We start from the raw sequence: 21,851 nt of genomic DNA on the forward strand, positions 1-21,851 counted from the left end.
TCCTGCTCACTCCTAGATGAGGATCACTTTCATAATTACATGATAGACAAAGCACCTGCATTAGTGGTAGTCATGCCTCTTCCTCCCTCTTTCTTTTGTCAATCTTTTAGATGTTGCTGAGTATGTGAATGAACAAGGAATGTTTAAAGCTAGTGACCTGAAAAAGGAGCAATATGAGCTGGATTGCACCTTGAGCTCAGCAGTCAGACTGAAGCGTAACACTGTGTATGGCTACTGCAGCAGTACACCTTTCATCTCTAAATACTACCTCTCTAAAGAGGTAATTCTCTAAAGTTGCATTATTTTGGGTGGTGGTTAAACACAGCAAACAAGGGTTGTAGATGAAAATAGCAGTATATTATCATAAAGAAACCCTCTCTCCACTCCATCCATACATCAACTTTCAGTATCTCACTACTTGCTTAGAAACCTGGTAAAAGTAATGTGCTTGTTGTATTATATTGGTTCTAAAAATTCACACACCTTGCAGGCACTTCACAAGTAGCCCCTGTGCTGGAGCTGTGGGTTTGTGCAGTCTGCTGAGTAACCTGAAGGGACTGAGCCAGCCTCAGCCCAGCACTGTCAGATGCAAACCCAGCCCAGCCTCACAATGAAGCAGTGGGGGCTTCAGGAAGCCACTGTCACTGCCTGCTGAGGTACTGCAGCTCTCTGCAGCTCTCAGCTCTCAGTTAAGAGTCAAGGCAGGTAAAAAGGTGAATTCTAAAGGTCAGCATTCCTCCTTGACATGTCCCATCCTTTCTGAGCCAAGAAATTCAGGCTTGAACATATTGAATCCAGACCCTTTTGCAGAGATGAGAAGCAAATCAGCAGCACAGCAATGGCCCTACTTCCTCAGTTCAGTAATCCAACAACAGTTTAAACTGCGATGCATGTGGTACATGCAAACCTCTCATTAATTTTCTCAAAATGGCATAGATACCATCTGAAGTGCTGCTAACCTTTTGCTTGTTTGGCAGAATAAGTGGCCAGATCCATCAGTATTGACATCATTAAAGAAGATTCCTAGCAAACAGTTTGGATCAGGTTTGCTCTGTTTATCAGCCAACAGCCAGTGGCTGGCAGCAGCAGCCAAGGATGGTGTTTTGTTTATCTACAATACTTCTACTCTGGTAGGTGGGCACAGGCATTGTTTGATTTATGAGACAGAAGTGTGAAAATTACTTTCTTTAACTGTAAACTTTTGCTCACTTGAATAGAAGGTGTTCGAGGAAAATGTATGTTGAAAATGAACTGACACAGCATTATACAAGACAATTGTTTTTATAATGAATGTGTATACAATCATACAAACCACTTCCTTCCTTCTTCAGTAAATCTTAGTGTAGGTCATTTTGCTGCTGTTCTTACCTCCTGCAAAATCAATATACTTCAAATTTGTCCCATGTGTAGTCAAACCTTTTAAACTTAAAATCCCTGGTATTTTATGTACTTTGTGTTACCATTTTGGATTGATTTTTATCTAAAAATAATAATAATAAAAACCATTTAAATGTTTTTACAATTTAAGTAATAAAAATAATTTAAATATATACTCCATTATAAAAACATACTTGCTGATACTGCTTCTATGACTTCTCTAGGATCTACTTGCTCAAAAGCATTGTCTCTCATACCAAGGAGGGGGAATCAGATCCATGGTATTCTCCCTGGATGGCAATTTCATCTTACTTAACAGTGAAAATGATTGTGCCCTGGTGTGTCTGAAGTGGAAGTATGTATAAAGTGGCAGACTAATATTGATTGTGTCATTCCTTGTATCCTGATAGATTAATTTGTACATCTACTTGTGATTCTAGACTTCCTTTTTCTTAGTCTCAAAGTAAGGAGAAGAATTGGAGAGAAATAAAATCTTTCATCCTTAGAGGCAGCCTGGCCTCCCTAGCTCAGGAGAAGTCTTCTACTTTGTGTCTCATTGCAGCACAACATATAGGAATATCTTCTGAGGAGTATTACCTGATACTTCTTATCATTCTGAAATCAGCTCTGGAAAGGGCTGTCTGGTGATGTAAGGAATATAATCTCCTGAGATACTATTTTAACTCAGTGATAAAGAGATTACAGCTTTATTGGGAATTCTACTGTGGCTATAGAGAGCTCTTAGCAGACATTAAGAGTAAGAGACAGTTGAAAGTACAGCATTTCTGTGGGAAAACAGATGCTCAGGTAGATGCATAGACTAAAGATTACTCTGTCAGAGCAATATTCCTAATATGGGTAATCCATCTTTTAGAATTTTTACTTCTTTGGGGAGCTCTAGAACTCAAACAATACTAAAATAGTGAACAGGCATTCTTAAGTAACTTAGTAATTGCGTTATAAAGGATATTTATTACTTTGTCCTTTTCCATAATGTACACAAAATACATCCATTTCATTTCTGTTTGCCAGGGAGATAAAGGAAACTGAAGTTGAGGAAGCTGCTCTTTACTGGCAATCTCTACTTGATATACTGCACAAGTCTATATCAGATGAAAACTTTGTTTTAAAATCTATGGAAAAATGGAAGTTTGACCCAGAATCCACATCAAAATCAATTCCAGTAAAGAAATCTAAGGTGCTTTCTTTCTTTTTTATGGGGGAAAAAAAGAGTTTGATCATTATCTCAAAATTGTACACGATAAAAATTGTCCTTAATACACTGGTCCTTTTGTTAAAGTGGAAGAATGCTCCTGAGGATAGGCAGAATATGCTTAAATAGTAATTTGTGGAAGAATGCTATGAAAGAAATAGGATATTTATGTGAAGATGACATTCACATCTACAGTTTCACTTGTTTTCCTCAGCCACAGAAAACTGTGAAAGTCAGTGAACAGTCAGAAAACTGTGAAAGTCAGTTTCTCCTCATGTGAAATTAAGAGTCCTAATTCCCAGTGTGATGTTACTGCTATGCATTGTGTGTTACTAATTGTATCTTTTTCCATTGAAATCAATCAAAATAGTGATTACAAAGATTAGTCCAGACAAACATTTGAGTCAAAGGCTTTGCTTAATAGCAAGGTTTGCAGGATCAGATCTGGGGACTGGTTAGGCGACAAAAATGTAACACCCTAACACCCTCTAATTTGGTGTGGTGGTGTTTCTAATGGGAATCCACTTTTTATTTCCTACTTTCTTTCACTCACTCTCTAAGTACCTGAGCTAGATGTTTATATCCTTAATATAAAAATCAGGAGGCAACACTGAAATGTTTTAATGCACAGGTGACAGAAGAAGATGGAAATGTCACAAATACCGATGACATGACATGGATGGGCCAGAAAATACAGAAGGTACTAACAAGTATTAATCAAAGCCAGAGTTTTCAAGGGTCATTAGTCACTTGGGGCACCAAAGTATTTGCTGTAAAGGGATCTAGTGTCAACAGCTTTTCTCACATTTGGCCATTCTTTAACCATTGTGATCTAGACTTTTAGAAATTCTAGGCCAAGGTTATAAACACATCAGAGAAGGTGCCTAGCACAATAGGAGCTCTGAAGACTAGAAGACTACTTCTAAACAAGTATACAAAAAAAAAAAAAAAAAGAAAAAGAAACAAAGAAAAACAAGGGGGAAAAAAAGCCTGGCAAATTTACTTCTTTTAGAAACTTGAAAGCCTTTTTATACTAAATGTCCAAAAGTTGTCAAGAAGATTATTTCCAGAAACCAAGCAGATTACTCAATGAAAAATGAAAACAATGAAAAATCAAAGGATTAAAAATTCTGGGGGTAGGCTTTGTGCAGTTCAATGTATCTGTGAGCATTGCACTTTTAATTATGTCTTTCTTCAGTAATTTCTTTTTTACGAGCGCTAATACCATACAACCAGTTTACAATGTGACCTGGCTGTAAAATCTCTTTTCTCTTGTGCAGTTCTAAGGATCAGTCTATTGAATTAGGTTTGTGTCTGTTTCAGTTATTAACCCCTCTGGCATTTTATCTTCTGTACAGATGATATTCCTTTAGATTACTTCAGTATTTTTTTTTCTCTTGCCTTTTTTTTGCCTTTCAACACTGCATTTGCTGTATGTCAGGTTATGAGAGAAGAGACTCGGAGGTTTGCTAACCAGAAGGAAGAGCTGCAAATGGGAATTAAAAAGCTGCGTGAAACTGTGAGTTTCTTACAAGGGTAATGGTTCAGCTTCCCAGTTTTGTTCACAAGAACACTTCCTTTATGGATGTGAGCTCTAGTGCTCAGTTACATTTTTGTCATAAACTCTGAGCAGACAGGTATTAAAGAGAAGTGTTTCTTCAGGGACCAATGCTGAAACTGCCAGGAGCTACTGTCTGCTTCTCAGTTTCCTTTGCTCCAAATGAGGATTTTGTACCACCCTTATACCTTGAGCTATCTGTCCCCTCAGCAGACTAATTTCTGCCTGTCTAACAACCTTCCATTATAGAAGAGTGTCCTTTTTCTTCTGTTTCTTCCCATAAGGCAGTTAAAAGTACAGGTAATTAAAATTATTTTTCTGATATCAAGTTCTATGGTGTTAAAAATAGCATTTCCTCTATTCACATTCAAATTAATTTCTATTCCTTATATTTATATATTTTTTAAACAGATTCAGAAAATGATGCATGAAAATGAGCAGGTGCCAGACATTGAGAAGCTCGAGCTCTGGGAGTTCAACCTGGATTTAGAAGAACAGGAACGAGCACAAGCAGAGGCTGAAGAAGATGTGGTCAGGGTATGGCAGGGTGGGGGAACATTTTAAAATTATCAGTGGAAAAGAGAAAAATGAGTAAATAACAGAGGACTATCTCAAAGTTGCTGTTCACTGCTGAGAAGCAGAAAAACAGAAAAGTATTTAAAGTCACTTTTTGAAGCAGGTGAAACTGCTGATGTAGACAAGGCAAATTGGAATATGATTTATGCCAGAAACTATAAATCTCAGTCTCTGGCCTTGGGCATGTTGCTTAAGTTCTAGAATGATTTTCTTCTCATAGAAAATGATGCCTTCAGTACTATGCAGATAGTTTTTGGAGAAGATAGCAGTGATAGTCTAAGATGATGAAATACTGATAATTAATTTCATTTGTTAGTCTTCTTTCAGTAACTCAATGCAAATTGTCCATATCTTGTTACTTTGCACCACATCCTGTTATTTTATCTTCTGTGTCTTGAAAGGCAAGGAATGAGCTTGAGATGGAGACTTTATCCTACTGCTACTTGCAGGATTTAATCAAATATGAGTGCTGGGATGTCATGTGTGTAAAAGAACGTGCAGTTAAGGTAACCTCTGCTTTCTAAGATATTTTCTACCATAGTTTATTTATTCCTTATTGAACAGACACAAAATAACACATTTCTGATTTGCTTATGGTGTGGGAAAAACTTTTTTCTTCCAAAGGCTTAAGGAAATCTTATATTCTGTTAATTTTTGTCTGGTGGATTTTACCTTCTAAGGTGGAAGTAGTTCTAATAAGCAAATAGGGAACTCTTTAATTCTTTGATGTCAGACAATATATTTACACAGTGTTGCTATAAGGAGAAGTAAATGCTATTTTTCTTTTCATTCCATATGACTGCTACAGAGAACATAAAGGCAAAATTTAACCCTGATTTTGCCTATTTTAAACAGGGGGAGAGGAGTCAAACTGGTGATACTGGATTATCCCAAGGGTAGTGAAAGACCAAGTCATTTTACCAAAAAAAACCCAAACAAACCAGTTCTGGTTTAATTCTGTGGATCAAAATGGATAAAGAGACCACACCCATGGATTATTTTTTAAAACTGTATTTAATACATTGTTGGTGCTAATTGATCCTCAGTTGTATTCCTGATTTTAAGCAGTGTGTAATTGTTTAGCATTCAGGAATTGAACAAATAAACTGATTGATGCATTCTGAAGAACTTACTTTGTTTTTCTTTATTTTAAATTTGAGCAGTGCTTCCATATGGATTGTCAAGTGAGTAATTATCCACTGAAGGAACGTAGTAAAGAAGAGCTGGAAACTTTGGAGAAAGCTCTCCAGTCAAAGAGGACTGAAACAGCTGATCTTAAGGTACAGATCATGATCTTCTGAGCTGGCATCTTATCACTTCTTTATCTAGTTACATTCCTACATTTCATTTTCTTGCTGTAGAAGTTGTCCAAAAAATTTAAAACCATAAATAAAGGTGCAGTATTGTTTAAAAGTAGTATTAGTCTTAAATAATCACAGAATAGCTGAGGTTAGAAGAGCCCTTTGGAAGTTATCTAGTCCAACATTCCTGGAGCATTTACTCAGGACTGTGTCCAGTGAGGCTTGGAATACCTCCATGGTGAAAGAATCCAGAAGCTCTCTGGGCTGCCTTTTCTCATGTTTGACAACCGTCACAGGAAAAAGAACCCCCCAAGCCTTCTCCTTTCTGAGGGTAAACAATTCCAGTTTTCTCAGTCTGTCCTCACATGTAAAATGTTTAAAAACTTTACTGATATTAGTGGCCTATCACTGCCTATCTCTTGCTTCAGTATTCCCAGTGTTGTACTGGGAAAACTGCAAATGGACCCAATATTCCAGATATGATCATTTCAATTTGTATTATTTTGATCACTGATCTTAATTGAAGAATATAACCTTTAGAATTTTTTTTACCATATGTCACTGGATTGTGTGCAAACTTGACATAGTTGCCATGTTTCTGATACGCAGGCTCAGAAGAAAAATCTTGAGGTTGACTCTGAGACTGCTTTATCTGAGGAAGAAGGAGAGAAGGCAGCAGAAGTGGCTGATGATGGTGCACCTCACTGCCTGAGTGGAAGCCTGAGCTCTCAGTATGGTGGGAACACATTTATCCTATACCACCAATGTGACTTGCACACCAAGGAGCAGAAACTCAATCAGACCATATTATTGAAGGTGATATCTTCTGAAAACGTTTCTTACTGCAGTGACACTCATGTGTCTGTTGGTTTTTACAGCAGTCACAGCCACTGTTAGATTTTGGACATACTGACACCAAACAATGGAAAGTTGCACCAGTCTCTGAGTAACTGAGACAAAGGCTGATAAATGCACCTAGTGCTGTGGATTTGCCAGCTTAGGTTTGGAAAACAAGATTTCATGAAATTGGTTATCCAATTTCAGGGTATCTGTATCCTTTTCATGGTGCATTTTAGTAAATTGACACAGTAAGAGAGACATATGCTTTACCCTCCTAAAGTTCTACTTTTCTTTGTTGAGATCAATTCTTTATGCTAAAAGAAGAATTTATCCACTAAGAATACATGCTGTTTTAGATGATTATAAGGTCTGAGGTGTTCTTTAAAAGTCAGTTTCCAATGTTTGTTTGTTTAATGGGCACATTTTACTTATATATGACAGAGAATCACATAAAAGCCTATTGAAACTGCAGGCTCCATCAGGAAAGTATATCCTTTGCTCTGCCTCCCTGCACCTGTGATTTACAGTCTCCAGATTAACAGGTCAAATGTTTTTTTCCTTTGAAGCTCCTCCTTCTTTCAGCTGAAAAAGGTCCACAAAAAGCCTAATTTTTTATCTAGCTTTGGCAGCAGCATGTTTCTTTCAGACTCTTTCTTAAATGCCAAGTAGTGTAGAAGAAAATCAATAAAATTTCTAGGGAAAAAAAAAGAAAAAAAGATTTCATCTGCCTAAGTCCATTTAACAAAGTTTGAACTCTACACTACTGTTTTTTTCCAGTTTATCTCCTTGTCACACACACTGATACACACATTCATGATTCTGATGGCTTGAGGAGTAAACATGGATGGATGTGACCTGAACAGTACTGCTGTTTCCTCTTTCGGTATTTCAGGATGTCATTTACAAAGTGAAAACTGCTTTTAATGAGGAATTTGACAAAGTTGTACAACAAAAGGAGCAGGAGATAGCACGAGTGAAAGAAAGAAACCTGAAGATCCAAGAAATCTTGGAACAGCTTGAGCTTCAAGTGGAAGTGTGGGAGCCAGTCCTTACAGAAGATGAGGTGCCAGAGCGAGCGCTCACCGTTCAGGATTCAGAGGTGTCTGAAAAATGCATCTTTGTATTTCACCCATTCAAACCCAGCTCTCTAATTCGTCTCATTTCCAGACATTGTGTCAGTACTGAAAATCCTTCAAGCAGATGTGTCTGTATACTTAAAATCATCTTTCTGGCTAATTTTCTTCCCTTTCCTTTTTAGGGAGAAAAGCCTTAATAAGTCAATCTGAAATGAAAAAATGTATACAAACTTAATTTATTGCTGTTAAAAGTTTTTAAAATGCCCATAAATTAGATAGAAATTCTTTGTTCTTGACATTCAACCCAGGCTTTCAGGAATTACTTCCATAGATAAGGGTTTCTGTTTTCTCTGAGTGCCATTTTGAAACAAAGTAGTTTTCAACTAAAAATCTAAGTATTAGAACATAGTTAGTAAAGTACTTATAAATTCAATTAAATTTTTACAAAGGAATACCGTATTTCATATGCATATATTCCACTGATCTTATCTGCTAATGTGGTCAATCTTTTCCTATTTTTCTTTGCTCTATCACCAGTCCATGTTATCCCACTGTAAGAAAAGGCATACACAAAACAACTAATATCAAAAAAAGTGATGGTGGTTTATATTTTAGGATATCTAAATGTTGTTTCTGTAGCTATTCAAAGGGAGAATTTTCATCTTGAGGAATATTGTCACAGAGCAGAGATACAGCAAGCATTGAGAATTTGTATTACACCACTGTCATGGTTTAACTCCTGCACTACACAGCTGCTCACTCACTGCCCCATCTCACCAGGGTCAGGGAAACAATTGGAAGGGTAAAAGTCAGAAAATTCATGGGTTGAGATTAAAACAGTTTCATAACTGAAAAAAAAATTATGACAACGATGATAATAATAATGATGCAATCAATGCAATTAAAACATAATCATAAGTGTAATTAAGAGGAAAATCATAAAAAGAGAAAGAAATAAAACCCAAGAAAAACAACTGATGCAAATGAAAAACAAATGCTCACCACCAAATACCAATTCCCAGGCTGTGGGATGAACTGTACACCAGCTACTTGGAAGAAAATTAATTGCATCCCAGCCAAAACCAGAACCAGCATTTTTCCAAAGGTTCTTAGTCCCTGTGGTCACATTTGGAAAAAAGAACCCTGATACAAACTTCATTTTCTGCCTTCAGATTAAAGCTGAGAAATACATGACTCAAGAGGAGAAAGAGCAAGCAGAAATGCTGGCTAAGCTTGAAAGGGAAAGACGCCTTGCTGCTACGGTAATTAAAGAAGTGTCCCTTTTACAGGCCATTGCCTCTGTTCAGGCTTATTTAATTCATGCAGCACTGAAACATTCCAGTAATGTAGTATGGGAGAGAAAAAATTTAAACTGGTAGGTAATTATGATATGTGCTTTTTCCTTCTTATTATTGTTTACAATCAGAACTACATGTGTCATCTAGGGGAAGAAAAGGTAGAGTGTTAGACTCACAGTTTTTAAACATATGCTTAGGGCCAATTTAAAATACTGTATCAGATGATTGGGAACTGGATACATGTCCAAATTCATGCTACTCCTCAATCAGAAGCTTTGTGTTTGAGAAGTGTTTGTTGATTCAGCAGCTTCTGTTCTCCATGGTTCAGTCTAGAAGACTGCAGTGCTTTCCTCTGGCTTTGAAATGCACCTGTAAAAAACTAAGATGGTTCTGGCCCCAAAACAGATTCTTTCTTCATCGTAGCTTGTCAGTTGGCAAGGAGTAACCTATGCCTGTCTTCTTTCCAAAACTGCCACAATGGCAGTTTTAGTAAGTTATTTAGTATATGAGTATTTTACCAGAAAAAATGGAAACTTTTGGGATGTTTCACACACAGCCCCAGAAAGCATCAATCTGCTAGTGACACACTGAATAATCTAGAGGTGAACACTGTTATCATGCCCAAAACTTGCAATTGCTACAGTTCCTTTTGTACCTTCAAGTATTTTTTGTGGTTCTTCCCAGGATGATGAAAGACTGCGTGCTCTTGATGACATGATGGGTGGAGTGCTGGAAATCAGGAGGGAAGACATTTTGAAAATGGTGAGATGTGTTTCTGCCATGTGCTTTAGGAGACCTGTGGGCTCTTCTGGCAGTGTAAAATTCAACCAGCAAATACCTCCAACCTCAGTGACAGAAGACAACTGGAGAACTGTAGAACTGCAGAACTGCATTATGATCAGATAGACTCCATAAGAGAGCATACACCAAAAAAAACACCACAAGATTCTACTGCCTGTGTAGAATTACCTATCAACACCTGTTCCTATCACAGTGGAATACTGTAGGAACACCATCTATTTAATGTACTTCTGTCTAATATGTTACCATCATAACAACTGTATTGCTGAGCTGAGTCAATCATCCATGGCTGTAATCTTACAGAAAAACACTGTGTTTCATTTAACTCACCAAATATAGATTGTACAGCAGTAGAGGAAGGAAACGATGTGAAGGAGTGCCACAGAAAAAGGGTAGGGCAGACCCAAGTACTCCTCTGAAATTGATCTGTTTTGAAAAATTAGGACTCCACATAGAAGTTAACATTAGCATGGAGTTAGGTTTGGGGTTCTGAAACAGAAAATGTGGTGTGTCTTGTACTGCCAGTAGTATTTGAGTACCAAATTCTTGTATTTTGCAAGATCCAGTGGTGAATTCCTGTAAGCCAGTGAGTCTAGCATGATATATATACACTAAAATTACTGGTGGATGTAATTTTAGTGTATATATACACTAGAGCAACAGAATATATATGTTACTTTGACTTAAGGCTTGTACCTTCCTAAGAAATACCATCTGTTAAATGTAGTGCATGCTGTAGTTTGTTAGTGTGCTGATGTAGACTTAATATTGCTTTTAAAGCATATTTTTCTTCAATATTTCCAGGATATTCCTCCACCTTCTTTTATATCTAGACCTGAGGATCTTTGGACTGAAGAAGAAATTAAAATATTTGATGAATATGAGAAAAATGTCAAGGAACTGAATGAAGGAAAAGAAGAATATAGACAGGTAAATTAAAATGAGGAAAAGATGGGTTTGTTCACAGTGCTCATGACCAAAGCTTCCAGTCTTTCTCAGAAGCAATTTCTAAAGATGAATACTAATAAATAGGATAAACTAAGAATAAATGATCATCAAAGATCATGTGGCATATTAAATAAATCCCATCTTAGACAGAATTAAGCAGTCTCCACTTACTTTGGGCAAAAACTTGTAAAAGTTGTGATATCCTAAGAAGGTAACTTTCCTTCACAAATGTACTAGTATTTCTAAAATGTGTTTTTCAGGTTCATTCCCAGAGCTGCTGATGCCATACACAAGTAATACAATTATATTTAATCTTCAAAATGGTACTGGAGCAACATAACTTTGTATCCTGGCAGAAACTCTCTTTCCAGACTAGCAATTTCTGTGGCCTTTTGGCTGAATTATACAGTTCCATATTGTGCATTCTCCATCATCTCATATATATAGAGAGACATCAGAAATTATTTGTTCCTCCAGATGTAATATTGCTGCTCTTGTCCTTCCCTTCCTCAGTTTCTGAGAAGTGAATGGAGCAAACTTGAAGCTTCCATCAAGGAAACAACAAAAAATTTTGATGAGATTGTCTGCAAACTCTCTGAAAAGAAACTGAAATCAGATATGGTCATCTACCAGGTATTGCAAAAAGCATTAATTTTTCATCTCTGCCTCTGTGCAGCAGAAATGTAAACCTTTTTTTATTACAACCGTTTCACAGGAAGAACTCAAAATAATCAATCTCATTTACACTTTACTGTTGGATGAAGAGTTGGACACCAGAGAAGCTGGACTTCATAAATTCCTTACGAAAAAAAAGAAAGAAAAAGTAAGCTATCATTTGGAATGCTGTTGTTAGGAGTAATGTAATGTTTACAGCACAGTTTCATTTGAAGACTGCTCTTTCCAAACCAAAATCTTGCCATAAAGGACTTTCTGACAATTTACAAGGTCATTGGTTTGGGGTTTTTTGATTTGTACAGGTGACATACATTATAAATACCTCAGATTTTCTTAATAGGTACTCAGCTCTTACTGTATTCTGCAGGTTAGTTCTGGCTTTTGGGACAATATTATGCCATTTGCCCACTTTGTCTTCATGGAGCTGTTCACGAGTCCACAGATAATACACTGCTGCCCCCACATGTCAGATATCCTGCTCAGCCTGTGCTGTTTGTGTGTTTGGAGCTGCCAGCAGTCCATTGTGAGCTGCAGGGAGGGATTCCAAACAGGCATCTAGCCCCTACCACTGAATTGGCTGGACTAGTTTTAAAGCCACCTGAGGCCAAGTGTATACCAGCTTATGATTTTCAAATTTTTTTAAATTATTTTTTTCTTCATTTTCTAAATGGTCTCATTGGTACAACTTTTGGTCCCTAGAAACTGCCAAATACAACAAAACTGTCTCCCCAGCAGAGTATTAGCATTTAACAGTCTCTATAAAACATGACTTTAGTATCCTGAAACAGAAGAACTCTGCCATGACAATGGAGAAATTGCATTCTAAGGTTAAGAACTCTCCACTTAACAGCTGAGATTTTTTGACTGGTCTTACCTAAGATGATGTGAAAGAAAAAGAAATCCCTATAGAAAAAAAAGGGACCAACATATGTCATTATATTCAATGTTTCAAAAGGCTTGTAAGTATTTCTAAAAGAAATGTGTTACATTCTTAAGCAGCAGGTTAGTTGAATTTCACAGCTCTTCATCTTCTAGCAGTATCTACAAATGACCCCTGAAGAAGGCTTTATATGGTTACTTAAAATAGCTCACAAGGTTATCTCTAGAGATAAGGTGTCAGCTTCATCACTGTATGTGAATAGCCATTCACTGCTTCCGCTGGCTGTTTCATTCCTGAAATGTTTTGGTTCTACTGTAGGTTAAGGGTGCAAGAAAAATCCTGGCTGCAAAATACGGTGTTGAGGCTTACATGGGCCCCTATAGAGATGCACTACAAGAACAGCAGGTGAGACTCTTGGAAACACGAGGAGTTTCAGAAGTTAATGTTGTTCATAAGTATAAGTTCAAAAGTTAATGTATCTTCATAATGAGAAGAATGTACTTCTCTGTAAGCAAGAGTTCTGATCAGCAACTCACTGATCAATGAAATTAGGCAGTAAAGGACAGTGTGTGCATAGAAGAATTTATGAAATAGTACAGATTCCTGTGATGTTTGGGAGCACTTGGAAAAGCATTGTATCCTGTATTTCTAGAATATGGGCAGGTTGATACTTTTTAAAAAAATAATATTGTGCTAACAAAAAAGCTTTCTTCCCCATCCCCAGAGCCTGGAACTTGGTTTTATGAAGCAGTTTGCTGATATACCTAATGATCTCCTTGAGGAACTTATACAACTTTACAAACATCGACCAGAGTAAGATCTCCTCTGACTCCATTGTTTAAATAATAATATTTCTCATGAGTCAAGAATGAGAATACTATTTATTCTAATAGTCCAAATTATATTGGCTACTTTTTATTGCATAGTTAACAAGAGCTAATTTCCCATCACACTAACAATTGCTATTTTGAAAATACAATTCCTTATTCACTCCAAAAAATCTATTTGAAATGCAATCTAAGCAATCATCAGGTTCCAAGACAATATTCTTATTTTTTACAGTCTTATTTATTTGCTTTTTGCAAGAGATTGAGAGTATGAAACATTCTTAGTTTTTTGTGCCCTTCTTCTATGCAAGAGAAAATAAAAAGTACATCCTGTCTGTGCTGTGTGTGTGCACTAGGACTCCAAGGACAGAAGCCCTCCTTGATGCAGCTAACCCCTATGTGAAGGCATCAGCTGAGAATTACCAAGATGCACTTTCCCTTTTAATGAAAGCCATGGATGAGCTGGATAGTGCTGTGCACATGCCTAGTGGCTTAAACCGGTCTGCATGGAGACGTTTTTGTCGAGCAAGACGAAATAAAATCAAGAGTGAGGAGCTGGTATGTAGAATTCTTTATTTTGCCTGTATACTTCTTGATATTTTTGAGTTTTTAGCTTTAGTGGAGTTCTCACATAGGGTCAAGCTGGTGGTGAAATAACAATGCAGGATGCATACACCCCATTGGCCTTTGAAAGTTTGTTCTGGCTACACTCAATTCAGAATAACAGGGAAACCTGGTCTCTAGTTCTAGCTGTATTACTTCAGAGGAGAAGTTAGCATATTAATATGGATGGATTTGATCAGAATGATTGTGACCTTGATATGGTTTCATTAAAAATAAAAAAATAGTCTTTTCCTTTGCTCTATCCATATAAAAAACCCTATAAGGTATTCTGTTGAAGTCATCTTCTCCCATAAGCATTCTTCACTTGTCCCAGTGCATTCCAGTAATTTTCAGGAATATAAACAGCAATTCTTAACAAAAGGTGTTTCTGGAGATGTATTTGTTCATTATAAAAGCATGAACAAATAAATCTGAATTATGCAGAGATAGATATACATTAAATTTGACCAAAGGAGAAACAAATTTGATTTCCCTTCACATGAATAAGCTATGCATATATGAACAAATAATTTCCTGAGCAGTGTACAAGGATTGTAACCCTTATGTCTCATATGATGTACTGAGATTCTCACAATACTGGGCTGCATATTTATGTATACAGATATCTTCTTAAGAACTTGTCTCTTCTGCCCTTAAGAGGCTTGCCATGACACACTGACAAAGTTGAAAAAGTTGGGAATGTCACAATGTTGCTTGCCTAGGTGAAATGGAAGGCACTTGAACTGGCAGAGATGCAGGCCTGTCACCAGAGAAGAGTGGATGAAAATGAGAAGATGAAGTCAGAATTAGAGAACACTTTCCAAGAACTCACTAGGTAATTTTGTGTCTTTTCCTATGTTCAGCTGACCTTTAATACTCCACTAACACAGAACCAAAACTTACAAGCAAAATTTCTTTTGAGTAATAACATTTTCCGTCAGAACATCTGTTAGAGTGTGTTAAACTGAATCCTTAAGTTATATGGATAAAATATACCGTAAGTTTCAGATTTTGTAGTCACTTTAGTAGCAAACAGAAGACAGAGCCTGTCAGAGTAAGCCCTACATGAGCACACCACCTACCAGTAATAAATATAAACACTGAGAATCATGAGAAGATTTATATAATCCCGTTGAAATCAATAAACACTGTTTTTGTTTTCTGCCATCTCAGGCTGAAGGAGGAGAAGATGAAGCTTCAGCAGAATTTGACTGTCCAGTTTTTGCTAAAACAAGGACAGGTGGAATTGAAAAGTACTGAGATCCCAGACTACAGTGATGCTGTTCTCATTGATAGGAGTGTTGTTGAAGAACTGAACTGCAGACTTGCGGTAATTTACATTACCTGGAGGAAATTTAAGCTTTCTAAACAAATGTATTGTTCTTCAGAGGCTCAGCTTTTTCTCCAGTTTGACATTTAGCTTCAATTCATTACAACACACCAGCAGGCTCAATTGTAATCTAGCAGCTATTAAGAATTCTCTAACGTCTCTTCTCATGATGTAAAGATTGCAGTGCAGACTGCTTTCTTAATGTTTGATCAATACAATTCTGATCAATGAAATGGTGACAGTCTTTAGACACACCATCACTTACACATACATTGTAACTAGAAAATGCTAATGTCATGGGCACAAGTCCAAAAATTCCCTCGAGGCAAATTTAAAGTCATGTTAAAAAGCATTTGAATAGTGGCTTACATTAAATTAAAAAATTAATACAGTTTTTTTATGTAAGGTGAAATTGGTGATGATACTTAAAACAGTTTTTCATACCCTCATGAAATGTTCTTTTACTGCTACTGCACAAAGCCTTCAGTACCATCTGCAAAATACCTTAGACAGAGCAAGCTTGTATTTTGTAGATTTAAAATGCCTTTCCATTCTTATATAAGGTAGATAGATGGAGGGAGAGATTACTTGTCATTTTCTTCATCTGTTTCTATGATCTAAGGCTATGACACAGCATAAAGGAGAATAAACTTTCTTAAAAGATAACCATCTGGAGCAAAGTCTGGAAAGAGACTGCAGTTTAACATGTTTAATTGACTAAAATTATGACTTTGGAAACTTGCCCATCTTGTTGCAAACAATTATTCCATAATCTGTAAAGTGTGTTAATTAAGATTGATCTATTTTTTTTAGGCTCAAGGAGAAAAAAAAATTACTGCCATGGTAGAATATAAAGACTTCTCAAAAGGGATAATACAGCTGGAATGGGAACACAAGAAAATGGAAATGCAGATACAAGATCTGAAAGACAAGGCTCGGGATATTGTAATACTACCTATTTCAAAAGATTGCCAGCTAGTGAGTTGCTTTTTCTGATTTATATTTTAACTGCAGAAAATTATGCTGCCTATACCTGTAAGAAAGATTGTTTATACTTATACCTCATAAATCTCTTATTACTAGAGAAACGTGATTCCTAATAGGTCAGCAATTCAGCTTTCAAAGGGAAGTCTTACTCATAAGATTGAGCAGTGATAAAATTCTTGGGGATGTTACAATGTAAATTAAGGCAAAATTAGCTTAACTCTTAGTGTTTCAAAATTGGGGTTGAATAAGGAATCAGGATTTTGCAGCCACAAGAAACAGATCTTTTAAATCGAGCAGAGTCCTTTTTAAGTGGAAGGTCTGAAGTGCCCCCCTCTGGTATTGCACAGGAAAACCGTAACTTTGCTCTACACAGACTGAGCGTTCCTAGGGAGCTCGCCGAGTCCCACCCTCTCAGGGCCATGTGCTGGCTCCGCAGCAGAACTGGGAATTGCTGGCCACGCCCGGCAGGCAGGAGGGGGCAGCATGTCAGCACCTACATGGCTTTGAACAAGCCCAGCTGGCAGGCCAGGAAAAAGAGGAAAAGTTTGTGGGACACAGCCAAGGATGCCACTGGGCAAAGAAAGGAGGAAGTAGAGAGGTTTAGGGAAAGCCTGAGGATATTGCAATAATAATATATAATCTACAAGACTGTAGGGAAATCTTATGGTCTTACAGTGATGATGTGGGTGGCATAAAGGTTTGGAGTAAGGGATGTTGAAGGATGGGCAGGCTGGAGATGCAGCAATGGGGACAGCTATAAAGCACAGAGAAAAAGGAAAGTGTTGGACAGGTAAGAATATTGCAATTCAACCAAAATATTAGATGAAAATTCAAAACATATGCTTTGCTGAATCTTCATTTGTACTGCTGCTCCACAAAATGCTTGTTCTGAATCCCAGGACTTTCATAACTAACACCAATCAGCAGAACAGCTTTCCAAAGTGGTGATGTGACAGCGCACTGAAAAATTCTTGTGGCAAATTTGTCACCACTGTTGCTGTTCATTAAACTCAGTTCATTAAACTGATGAGCAGAACTCTTGCCCTTCAGAGAGAGTTAAACTGCCTATAGTAAAGGCATTTACTGGTTTAATCAGAATTTGAATGCCCTGAGGGAATGGACTTACATCACTTTTTGATTAGAAATATGGGGTTAGTGGGAAAGACAAGGTAACAGATATCCCAACAACAGGAATGGAAAGAAAGAAAATGTGTGTGGGCAAAGACCTGAGACCATTTGGAATGAAGACTGTTAATGAAGCAGTGAGTGAAAGAAGCTCAATCTTGTAGGCAAGGAGCCCCTTCTGGGGCCCCTACCTGTTTCTCCTCCTCTAACTAGAGCAGTCCACAGAATTCTGCCTGTCACTTTGGTGGGACAGTACTCTGGAAGGATGAATCTACATCTACAGGAACCTATCTACTGCCTGTTATAGATCCATGTAACATTCCTGTTATAGATTCATAAAATATTATGGGGTTTGTGATTTGTCATTTGATAAAGAGGTATTTTAATAGCAGTGTGCTCAAGTAAAAAATCAATAAATTCTCTGATATGTTAATTACTATGCAGATAGAACAATAAAAGAAGGAAGAATGATTATGAAGCCACTAGACAGAAAATAATAATTTTCCTCTCTAGCCTAATGACAGACTCTTAGGCTCCAGCTATGTTATCTTAGATTACATTATAAGCAAAAGCATAGCTTAGGGTTTTTGACAACCTCAGCATACTTGTTTGGCACTTGTTTCCACTATATAGAATAGATAACATCCTTTTTAACAGCTGCACAGTCTAGTACTCACACAGCATCCAAGCATATCCTTACAAAGTCCCTTTATGATGACTAGTAAGCTTTACCACTGCAGAATTACAGGTTTTTCAGTTTCACATAGTATGATTTTCTTTATAGAACAGTAGAATTGTTGAGAATTAACAGGCATAAGGTTATTTCTTTCTGGTTTTATTTCTTCAGTTCCTAAACATGCAGAACTATGATACCCACATGGCTCAGAACTTAGCAAGGATGGAGCAGAGCCTTGGAGTCATGGATAAGGTAAGTTCCAGGGAACCACCACATCTGAGAGACACAGCCTTAGTTTAAATGCAGCTCCTTGCCTTCATTAGCAAAAGGTGTTTGAAAGAATAAGTGCAATTGATACAGGCATGCTAACTCTAGGACTGTTGGAGTACACCCATAATAGCACACACAGATAGATTAGATAGATATAGATATAGATAGATACAGATATATCATGTATTTGTCCATCTGGCTTTCAATAGTTTCCTCCACTTGAGCTGTGCTGTCTACAGCAGCAGTTCTCTAGTGTTTGGAGGCAGTCATCATACATGGATTGTTGCAGAGATGAAGCCTATCTACTGGCTCTGTTACTGGAATTAAATACTTTCCTATCCTGAACATCTGAATGCAGATCTGCTAATCACTTCTTACACAGCACTGCCTATAAAAGTAACTCTTCCATTTCTAATGAAGCATTCTTTCAGTCTTCTCTGTTTAATGTTTCTCTGCAGGACCACCAGCAAAGTATCCTTCCCCTCTGTATTCAAAATAAGATAGAACAGTCTGATTTGCTGGCTACCTCATGTGTTTCACCATTCAAATTATGACTATCATTGTTTTTAAGTGATTTCACTGGATTTTCTCCAAGTTGTGCTAGTTGGCATCAGCTTCCTCTTCCTCTTCAAGCTTTAGTATTTATCTTGTCCCTTTACAGCATATCCATCAGCTTCAGCAGCTCCCGGCAGCCAAAAGTGTGTCCTTAACTCATGGAATCCACCAACTTCCTTTTCTCCCTTTGCCATTGAAGTTTTATCTTTAATATATCTCTTCCTGACCTATACCTCTTTATTCCTTGACTGCTCCTTAATTTAGAACTCCACAAACTGAGATACTCTGTGTGAAAGACGCTTTAAAAAGTAAAGCTTACAATGTGCTACTAGTCAAATCAACATACATGAAAGTTTATCAAGCTACAGTACGGTGCTTAAAACTACAGCTTTTCATCATAAGTTTGTCTGAACAGTTTTTGTATGACCTCATATATTTGTTTTATTCATCTCAAAATGGACAGTTGCACAAGAAGAATGTGAAGAGCCATCAGAAAAAAGTCAGAGAGCTGAAGAAGTGCATCCGTCTAAAGGAGCAAGCGAACTACGAGCTCAGCCTGCAGCTGAAGGAAATGCTTGTGTCTGTGTCAGAAAGGATGCACATCTTCAAGGCAGCTGGTGAGTCCAGTGACGCACTTCAAGGCACAAAGGACGTTCAGAAAATAACTCCAAGGCTGGACAGTGCTGTTCTCCATCAGCTGAGGGGCAAGGAATGCCTGTCTGTTACTGTATGTGCACAATGAGCAGAGTCATTCCTGGCAAAACCTAACACGATTACCTGAAGAATTACCTGCAGACTCTTGTGGCTCATGTAGCCAAAGCTAATTGACTGAATTCCTGAAACTGTTCAAGTCAAACTATTACAGTCATTAATAACTTCATTAGGCAGCATGCTTTCACTTGTTCTGAGAGCTGTTCAATGAATGGGCTTCTTTCCACCCTTCCAAGAGAACAGAGAAAGTAATGTGGAGCTAAGAATAGTATTCACTTTTAGGAGAACTAACAGAAATCTTTCTGCTAATAGAAAACAGTTACAGATTTTCAAAACAGTGGGTACTTGCTAGAAGCTAAAGAAAGCATGCCCAGTGACTTTTAAAAATATTTTGCTTTTATTCAATGCTATAAAGGTTCTTAAGCCCAACTGTGAGCTTTTTATAAAATGCTTGCCTATTTTATACAGGATTTGGAATAACCCCAGGACAGGTCCCATATAAATATAGACTACACATCCCCTAAGAGCACAGGCTAACACTAATGCTTTGTTTTCTGCAGACACACGGGATATTTCTGAACACATCACAAGTCAGCGTTACCAAGAGATTCTGAAGCAGAAATATCTACGGGATCTTATAAGGGAAAAGGAAAAACAGCTTACAATTCTTCAGTTAGAAACCGGACCTTTGAAACCAAGACGACGCCGTATTGTTCAAAAATCAGAGTCTAGCTAGATAAATAATGCCATGGTCTTATCTAAGGAAAAGAGTTTTGACAACTGATTCTTCTCCCTGAACTTTTCTTCCCACAAATGGTTTTTTCTGTAATTCCTTGAAAAATAACTTCCATTTGAAAGACGCATGGTTGTCTGATTTGTATTTTTTACACCTGGTCTTACCCCCATTATATTTCGGTTGATGAGATTTATTTCTACTGGTTTTATTATAGAAACCATAGAACTCATTACAGAAAACAAAGGATACAAGAAATCGTATACTGATAGAAGAACAGGTGTATTTGTCCATTGTTTGCAATATGCAATTGTAGAAGCTTTTAAAGATGAACCCACTAATTAGCATCTGCTACAATTCATGTCTGTGGATTTGAAATAATTTACCTTTGTGATGGCACAAGTGTAGGTTTCTGAGCAGATGTAGGGATGCTTTGTCCTGACCAAAGGCAGCTGTGCCTTATTGTGGTATAATCACCCACAGCCAGCAGGAGCTGTGGCTGCTGCCACAGGCAGAACCACAGGAAAACCAGGTCTGGAAGCATCTGGCCTCCTGCTGGCATCTCCCACCCCTTTACAACGAGAGGCAGTGTATTCTCCTGCCAGCTCCCTCCACGGCAGCTAATAAAGTACCTGTGATAAAATTAACTACTGCTGGAGCCCAACCTACTCGTCCCTACTTTTTATTTCCTTGCTCCATGGTGTCAATTCTTCTTTCATAAATTCACATGACATCTAAACCCATTTCATTGTGAGAGCAAGAATAGCTTTGATACCTTAGCTTAAAATTCTTACACTTGTAAGAAAAAACTGTTTCAGTTGTGATCCTGTACTTCTCTTTTTTGCTTTACCATCTCTAAGTGGGATTTGTAAAGATTGTAATTACATCTCACTTATTACAAGACCTTTTGTCTTTCTGCCAGAACTACCCTAGAAGCAGCATTATTCCAAATGTGCCAAGGATCTTGGAAAAGATAATTGGCCCCTTCACCAGGCACCATCATCTTTTTGCACAAGCCTAAAAAGGCAGAGAAATAGTGCTTTAATACTCAAAATGGGATTTGCAATAAAGGTTGTTCTGCATTCCCTCTGGACAGCAACAGGAGTATTCTTAAGAGCAAGCTGTAGGTACAGGCTGAAGTCTCATGAGCCTTACCACAGGTTAAAAAGTTCTGTATGATCTTTGATTTTCTTTCTCTTGGGCTGTCTAAGAAATTACTCCATTATTAAGGGAACAGGATATAGCACCTGTAAACAAAAGAGGTAGGGTATGCCCAGTAAGAAAACAAGATTCCTAGCAGGGAGAGTTGTAAAGTAGTTAAGATTTATGTATTGTTATACTGGAGAAGCAATGATTTCAAGGAAAATAAAAAACAGAAGTGACCACAATGAGAAAATAAGCAATTTCAAGTTAAATAAAATAATTTTTTAAGAAGGCATTTATTGAAGAATAAATGAAATGGTCAAGGTTTATTCAGTTTTATGAGGTTGT

The 21,851-nt window shown here is 37.4% G+C and overlaps 1 protein-coding gene across 1 annotated transcript in view; it reads left to right on the forward strand.

Annotated features, from left to right (window-relative positions):
* The window catches only part of CFAP43 (cilia and flagella associated protein 43), a 41,889-nt gene extending 21,403 nt beyond the window's left edge, over positions 1 to 20,486 (forward strand). Inside the window, exons 16-40 of the mRNA XM_033066025.1 lie at positions 111 to 280; positions 978 to 1,130; positions 1,602 to 1,732; positions 2,410 to 2,575; positions 3,222 to 3,290; positions 4,032 to 4,109; positions 4,560 to 4,685; positions 5,126 to 5,230; positions 5,888 to 6,004; positions 6,635 to 6,841; positions 7,758 to 7,964; positions 9,114 to 9,203; positions 9,924 to 10,001; positions 10,845 to 10,970; positions 11,502 to 11,621; positions 11,704 to 11,811; positions 12,862 to 12,948; positions 13,268 to 13,356; positions 13,727 to 13,928; positions 14,696 to 14,808; positions 15,147 to 15,303; positions 16,117 to 16,281; positions 18,263 to 18,343; positions 19,380 to 19,533; positions 20,188 to 20,486. Of these exons, the coding sequence (XP_032921916.1) occupies positions 111 to 280; positions 978 to 1,130; positions 1,602 to 1,732; positions 2,410 to 2,575; positions 3,222 to 3,290; positions 4,032 to 4,109; positions 4,560 to 4,685; positions 5,126 to 5,230; positions 5,888 to 6,004; positions 6,635 to 6,841; positions 7,758 to 7,964; positions 9,114 to 9,203; positions 9,924 to 10,001; positions 10,845 to 10,970; positions 11,502 to 11,621; positions 11,704 to 11,811; positions 12,862 to 12,948; positions 13,268 to 13,356; positions 13,727 to 13,928; positions 14,696 to 14,808; positions 15,147 to 15,303; positions 16,117 to 16,281; positions 18,263 to 18,343; positions 19,380 to 19,533; positions 20,188 to 20,363 (3,275 nt within the window). The 3' untranslated portion in view covers positions 20,364 to 20,486. The remainder of the gene's footprint in view (positions 1 to 110; positions 281 to 977; positions 1,131 to 1,601; positions 1,733 to 2,409; positions 2,576 to 3,221; positions 3,291 to 4,031; positions 4,110 to 4,559; positions 4,686 to 5,125; positions 5,231 to 5,887; positions 6,005 to 6,634; positions 6,842 to 7,757; positions 7,965 to 9,113; positions 9,204 to 9,923; positions 10,002 to 10,844; positions 10,971 to 11,501; positions 11,622 to 11,703; positions 11,812 to 12,861; positions 12,949 to 13,267; positions 13,357 to 13,726; positions 13,929 to 14,695; positions 14,809 to 15,146; positions 15,304 to 16,116; positions 16,282 to 18,262; positions 18,344 to 19,379; positions 19,534 to 20,187) is intronic.
* Positions 20,487 to 21,851: the final 1,365 nt, after the last annotated feature.

Source organism: Catharus ustulatus, chromosome 8 (genome assembly GCF_009819885.2).
Source record: "Catharus ustulatus isolate bCatUst1 chromosome 8, bCatUst1.pri.v2, whole genome shotgun sequence".
NCBI lineage: Eukaryota > Metazoa > Chordata > Aves > Passeriformes > Turdidae > Catharus > Catharus ustulatus.